The sequence below is a fragment of the Lepidothrix coronata genome, unplaced genomic scaffold, assembly GCF_001604755.1.
Source record: "Lepidothrix coronata isolate B3197 unplaced genomic scaffold, Lepidothrix_coronata-1.0 Scaffold121, whole genome shotgun sequence".
Lineage (NCBI taxonomy): Eukaryota > Metazoa > Chordata > Aves > Passeriformes > Pipridae > Lepidothrix > Lepidothrix coronata.
The window spans coordinates 1,621,611-1,628,941 of record NW_016690301.1 but is presented as its reverse complement, the minus strand read 5'-3'; the positions used below and the strand labels follow the sequence as shown (position 1 = coordinate 1,628,941).

At 43.3% G+C, this 7,331-nt stretch overlaps 1 protein-coding gene across 8 annotated transcripts in view; it reads right to left on the bottom strand.

Annotated features, from left to right (window-relative positions):
• The window catches only part of TENM2 (teneurin transmembrane protein 2), a 900,957-nt gene that overhangs the window by 122,276 nt on the left and 771,350 nt on the right, over window positions 1–7,331 (bottom strand). For all 8 annotated transcript variants that reach the window (XM_017825633.1, XM_017825634.1, XM_017825631.1 and 5 more), the window contains one exon: window positions 2,713–2,835. In XM_017825633.1, the coding sequence (XP_017681122.1) occupies window positions 2,713–2,835 (123 nt within the window). The remainder of the gene's footprint in view (window positions 1–2,712; window positions 2,836–7,331) is intronic.

The window sequence follows — 7,331 nt, the reverse complement described above, 5'->3', positions numbered from 1 at the left end:
AATCTCAACCCCTAGTTCAGCACAACTTCCACAGCATGGTGGACTTCACTTGCAGTTTTACAGCAGCACTGAGGATTTTTCTACCCACTGCACTTGCCTCCTCCTTTCAGACATATCCAGTTTTAGTGAGATGTAGTGTGTAATTACAAAACCCCTGAAACTGTGTTATCTTAACAGTGAATTTTGTTTTCATTCAGGTAGGCATATGCAGTAATAAAGTAATTTACATTCATCTGAAATTGCAGTTTTATTATTTTGTACCAGAATTTAGTCTCTTAATAAGGAACAAGCAGATCAAACTGAATACCTGCTATTTTTTTCTTTCCTCCTTTCAAATTGCTCTACTTTAAAATGCCTTGCTTGCTGAGTAGGCACAGCTTGTGTTTAAGTGGCCCTTCTCAGACTAGGGGTTAAAGGTTTCTTTGGGAGACCCATGTTTTGAAAAGAATGGCTTCATCCTGAGTTGTGTCAATTATAGAAAGGTCACTCTCCACAGCCAGAGCCCTGAAATGGTTGTTGTGTTAAAAGCTGTCAGAGGCTTTCCTAAAAACTGCTGGGATAGCAATATTAACTTGGACATAATAAAAGGAAAGGTGAGGTAGAAAAACTTTTTACCCTTCCCAGCTCTAAGAATTTGTCTTTTCCTTATTCCTTGTGTTCATCCAAACCTGTCATTCATTTTATTCCACTGTGGAAGATTACTTGCCTAAATATTGTTCTTCCCCATTCCCCCAGGTTATCAACATTTCAGCAACCTTCTACAAAATGTCAGAAGAACAAGAAGTAAACTTTTCCAACATGCTAACTGCAGCAATTTAAGACATAACCAGCAGTTCTGTCTCCTTGTCTCCTCTACAGGAGGTTACCACTCCCAAAAGAGCAGCATCTCCACCTTTTCAAATGTGCAAAGCTAATTAGAGTGGGGCCGGGATAAACCACCAGAATTTGCACTGAAGTGCCCCAGGCAGATGAGCACATTCCAATTCAATAATCCTGCTGCCCTATCTTTGCACAGAGATGGCAACAAAAAGCTGCAGGGGAGGGAATTGGGAAGTGTGTTAAACACTGCAGTTGCCTGCTAAGTGACCATAATTGCAGACCTGAGCTGTTCAGGTTCCTGCCTAGAACCATAGGGTCTCTCACCTGTGCACGATCTGGAGGAAGCTCAGCAGTAATATACACATTCTGCCTTGCACTCAGGGATGTGCCATTCATCCAGTTTGACCTACAGCCAGTCAGAGATGAAAACCAAACCAACGAACACTTGCCTAAAAAGACTTTCATGACGACGAAGCCAAAGCCAGTCCCTCCACAAAAAAACAGGAAGAAGCTGAGGTGCAGCAGCATTTTTTTGGAAATAAAAGCAAATCCATGAAATGATCAAGCCCATAAAACAATAACTCAGCTTCCTCACCCAGCTGTATTTGAACTGATTTTCCCCCCCAGTACATCCCATGCAAGTATCCTGTGTCAGCACTTGTTTCTAACACTTGCTTGGCAATTAGCAAGTTTAACACAGACCACAGGTCCTGAGAGCAAGATGCTGCTCAGTCCTGAACACAACTCTTCTGTTGACCGAAAGTGAGTGCTCAGTCACACCATCCCACCATCACAGCACACCAAGGTCTGGGAGGTGCTTTGACTTATTCAAACATTCTGTTCTGCCTTCTCATTGCAATTTTTGTAATAACCAGAGAAAGCCTTACTGTGGTGTAGCGAAGAAAACCCCTGAACCTCACCAGTAAAAAGCATTCAATTTAGGTGATTAAAGTCTTTTTCGTGACATGTAATTTCTCTGTATTTTTAACATACCCTTTCTTAGCTTAAGAAAGTATTTCTGGTTCTTATTTTTTCTTCAGATTGCACTGTCTTTGCCATCCTCCACTGGAATACAGTTTTTCTTTCAGAGAAAAAGAATCCATTTGTTGCCTGCATTGCTCATACTAATACCACAGGACAGACTGTTTACTATGGGTCAAATTCTGCTGTCCTTGATGCTTGATATTAGAATTCATCTGAGAAAGAAGAAGAAACAGGGATGTAGTCCCAGCTGCAAGCCAAAGTTCTTGACTTCCCTTCTACTAAATCAAGCTTTTCACAGAATCACAGAGTGGGTCAGGCTGGAAGGGACCACAGTGGGTCACCTGGTCCAACTTCTCTGCCCCAGCAGCGTCATTCCAGAGCACATGGCACAGGGCTGCATCTAGACAGGTCTGGAATATCTCCAGTGAGGGAGACTCCACAGCCTCTCTGGGTAATCTGTTCCAGTGCTCAGTCACAGGAAAGAAGTTCTTCCTCATGTTCAGGTAGAACTTCCCATGTATCAGTTTCTGCCCGTTACCTCTTGTGCTATTGCTCAGCATCACTGAGCAGAGCCCAGTCCATCCTCTGACATCTCCCTTCAGATATTTATAAGAATTAATAAGTTCTCAGTTGCCTCTTCTCGAGGTTGAACAAGCCCAGCTCCCTCAGCTTCCTCTCCCTTTGAGATCTCTAACTACACCTGGAAGCAGGACATCCACACAGTACAAAAAGCACACTTTAACGACTAAGCCCTTCTTCAGCATCATCCGGGCGGGCACATCCTCACCAGCGATCAGCTTCCAGAAATCACATGACTCTGCGCACTGATGCAGCGAGGGGCCAAACCGAATGACCAAACCAGGCTGTTTTCAGGGAGATTTCGCGCGGACCCCGCGGGTCTGGACCCACCTCTGCCGGCAGGGGCCGTCGCCGGGCCGTCGTCGCCGGGCGGGCGCGGCGGCCGCAGCCCGTTGTTGAAGGTCGGTCCCTCGGCCGGCTGCAGCTGCCAGTTCAGCCCCAGGAGATGCATCGCTGCGGACACAAGGGCGGGAGACAGCGGTCATCTCAGTGCAGAACACCGTAAAAAAGCGACTCGGCTCAGAGGAATGGGAATATGCAAAAAAAATTAAAAAAAAAAACAAGGGCAACGACAGCGACAAAAAAAAAAATCCCAAACAAACAAGCACGTCTGGTGACTCACACACATCTGTCTTAGTCTTTTTGTGCAGTTATCAGATCTTCTAAATTACTGAAACACAAAAGGCAAAATGCTTTACAAACCAGGCGATCACAACAAGCATTCTGTTCAGACTCTGGCATCAGGCACCACTTTCCGACTCACACGTTGTGGGGGGACACATCCTGGGAAACAAAGCACTGCTGCAAGTACCAGCTCCGAGTTTAAATTATAGGTGGTAATTTATACGCTGATTATAAAATCAGCTTTAGCCCTATGTATACTAATCATATTGTAATGCAATTACTTTGTGTTTAGCACAACTTATTCAAATCAACAGATTAGAATAATAGAATCTCAGAATGGTTTGGGTTGGAAGGGACCTCGAACCTCATCTTGTTCCAGCCCCCTGCCATGGGCAGGGACACCATCCACTAGACCAGGTGTTCAGAGCCACATCCAACCTGGCCTTGGACACTTCCAGGGATGGGGCAGCCACAGCTTCTCTGTGCAACCTGTGCCAGGGCCTCACCACCCTCACAGAGATGAATTTCTTCCTAACATCTAATCTAAACCTACTCTCTTTCAGTTTGAAGCCATTGCACAGCCTCTGTCTTCATTGTTGATTAGACTTTTCTGACAAACCCAGGGCTTTGCCAATGCTTTGACCTCAAAATCCTGGGCCACGCACGGTCCCACCCAGGGAAGGTTTGCCTGCTCACAGCACCTGCTCGTGGCCTCTCCAGCCATTCCCCTGCCAGAGGCAGGACTGTGTGGCCCATGGCAGAGGCTGTGCAGCTGCACCTGGAACATAAACTGTGGAGCGGGATCAAGGCCAAGGCAACCCCCCTGCAAGCGCATGAGTTACAGGCACTGTGGCAGGGCTAATTGAATAAGTCCTGTGCATAATGCATGAGACTTGACAGGTTTGAATCGTTCAGCCAGTGGATTTATGTGCATCTTCACCTTGTATCAACAGAAGCTACCTGCAAACATCTCCACACTTTCATCATATTATCCCCATGGCATTCTCACAATGCAGAGCAGTGGTGACAGAGAGAAAAGGCCACCAAGCTGTTTTTATTCCCTTTCTTTACGCCCACCATCAGCACTCTTCCTGCTTACACAGGTTGTGTGCAAACATATATACCACAGAGAACAGCATTTTCAGTTATGTAAAGAAGTGTCTGAGAGGATTCACTGTCAATTTAGGGGCAGAAAATAAATATAATTATGGGCACCCTTAGAATTGTTCACCTCTGCAGTGTCAGATCCACACCACATTAGCAGATATTTTGCATCCAATTCCAAGTAAATGTAGCAGAGCTGGTGTGGTCACAAATAGCCCAGCAGTGGCCACCTGCTAAGTGTTCAGAGACTGAATGGGAGGGATAGGAAAGGCAAAAGACTTCTCACAGGAACTGCCATTTACAGTGCTTGAGCCATCACTCAGATAATCTCTGAATACAGGGAATCCATTTATATGTGATCTATTCACATAAGTACTCCTAAACCCAAAGAAAACAAAGCAAAACATCTCCCATTTCCAGAATCCATCTATTCCCAACTCCTGAGAAGCTCTCAGCACACAATCTATGCAGAGTTTAACCTTTCTGACAAAAGCAGCTGGGGAGCAAGGCAGCTTTCCTAACACCATCTTCCCCTGGACATATCTATGGACTAAGCAGACATCTCAGAACAGTGAATAAAATCAAGAGACATTTTGTGTGAACAGGGCATTCGCCAGACTTCACATTGATGCTGAATTTACCATTTTTTTCTATTATGAAAAAACCCAAAACATTAAAGCTTCTGGTATGTTAAAAAATACCAGGCATGAACCCGAAAAGGATGTTTGGCTGAGAAACTGCTCAAAATTTACTTCTAGGGAATGCTTAAGAATTCCTTGAAAATATACAAATGTTTTATTTGGTTACAACTTTTTTTTTTTTCTGTTTTGCCAAAACAACCATTTTAAAAGGCTTTTTTAGTCTTATCTCAAAAAAATAATTTTCCTTTTCAGTAATGCAAACGAAATGGAAAAATCCCTCACAAAACTCAAACACCACCAAGTCGCAGCTCATACGGGCTGTGCCCATGGAGCAGAGACATCTGTGCTGGGGCTGTGACAGGGCTGGGGATGGAGGCAGAGGAGCAGCTCGGGGCATGTTTGTGCTGTCAGCAATTCCCACACCATGCACAGGCACCAAGTTCAGCTGGACCAGCCCCGAAAGCCAAGAGTGCATAAAGATTAAGTGAATTTCAAAGCCCCAAAATGAAAACAAGTCACAGAGGAGAATCAGACTTTTGTGGTTTATACTCTCAGTGAATCTATTCAAAGTTGCAATTTTTTTTATTTCATTGCAAGCATAAATGTAGGTCACTTGCAGAGATGAAAGCCTGCTGCTTCTAGTGTGCACCAGTCCTTACAAAGGAGAGATAAGGAAATCATAACTAATAGTCTGTCCAAGAGAATTATAGTTGCTACCTTATAATTACCAGGTAAATTCAGACAATGAATTACAAGAGATCTTATTAACATGGTATTAAAAAATCCCCATGATCCATCTGCTTCCAAGTACACCATGGTTTCATTAATAACTTCACTGCTCTGTGTTTTAATCATAGATGCACGTTAGGTGGAGGAGCAATTAGAGCTCCTTCCTAACGGGGCAGGGATTCGCATGTCTGCTCTATCCCTCACAGAGCCCGAGAACCTCCTGCCCAGCTCACACATCCATCAGGTGAGCTACAAACTTCCACTAAGACAGCTCGAGTCACAGACACGAGGAACATTCACCTTCTACCAAGAATAAGTCGAGCAAAGTGTGTCACGGGGGCCTGAGGGGAAAGCTCCGTGTTTGCACCGCAGCCAGCAAAGCTGACTGGCAGCCGAGCAGGGAGAACCAGGAGAAACCCATTCTCTCCTGCTTCACAACGCTATGAGATGGCAAATTTATATGATTAACCTTTTGTTCTGTTAATCAAACAAAAATGCCTCCAGTAAAGGAATAAGTTGAAGCCCATTTAATTAGAAATACGGGGATCCATTCAGACGTTGAACGCGTGTGTGTCAGAGGAGAAATTTGGGCTAGTGAATTTGTAGCTGTTTCCTTTTTTTTTCTATTTTTCTTTTCTATTCTGAACCTACAACTAAATAATCTTTGTGGCTTTGCCTTCCCAACAACACATTTTCTTCTGATATTACAGTACTGGCCACATTATCTCCAAAGGATGTTCACCAGACAGCTCAGTTGTGATACTCAGCCACAACCAAAGCTAATCACCAAAATATTTTCCAAACTAGCCAGCTTACTGAAACGTGTTTCCAGAGGTCCACATTTGGTTTATAGATAAACCTTTGGAAACAAACACATCCCTGAAGATTTAAAACACAAAGAGGTGCCATTTTATCTGCATGGTGTATTCATAAATTACATTTTACAGAGCACTTATGTATGTTTTGTAGGAGTTATTTTTACATGTTTGCTTTTTATCCCCTCAACATTTAAGCATATTTGCTAAGTTCTTGTCTCTGATACCTGATTTTCAAACACTGAGCTTGTCAGAATTTATCCGGTCCATTTAACACTAACATCTACTAACTCAAAATAGTGAATTTTGTATTTATATTCTCTAAAACACAAGAATTCAGAAACAATAAATTTTGAAGCAAAACCTTTGAGATTTAGGTAAAAAATAATAACCTCTCACTCCCAACCTAGCAACACACACATGTACAGAGAATGAAAGCACCTGGAAGCGAAACCTGCATTGCCCTTTAAGAACAAAGGCAGAGAACTGGTTCATCACTCCAGGTGGTAGAGCTGTCAAGGATCAGCCTAAGACTTACATAAGATAGAGGTTGCCAGAATGAATCACATCTTATTTTAAGAAGTCCCAAAAGGTAAAAAAAAAAAATCCACAGAAAAATGAAAAAACTTACATGCAAAATTTTCTTGAACGTTCTCCAAGATTCAGTAGTGTCCCCACATTCCTCTTTGATTAGTCCTCTGGTTCTGGCCATAAACCCACTCCATTCAGAGTTCAGTCTAATGGACAATGGTTTCCAAGCTCTGGAAGCTCTTTGTCTTATCTTTGTGCTCCTGTCACTCTTGACCTTGTATTTTTTAAAGTGAGAGACCTCTGGTGTCTTTGTGTGCTACAGATCTCCCTGTGGCACAACTCAGTGTCTGCCAATAGGCAGTGCAGAATGAGGTTTTTCACTTATCCCTTTACTCCATGGTATTCCTTCTTAAAGTGAGAAATATGCAGATTAATGATCCATCATTTTCCTCAATTCCTACTGCACCTTCCCAGTTAGGGTCTGGAAAATAAGCACTGCTTGCTT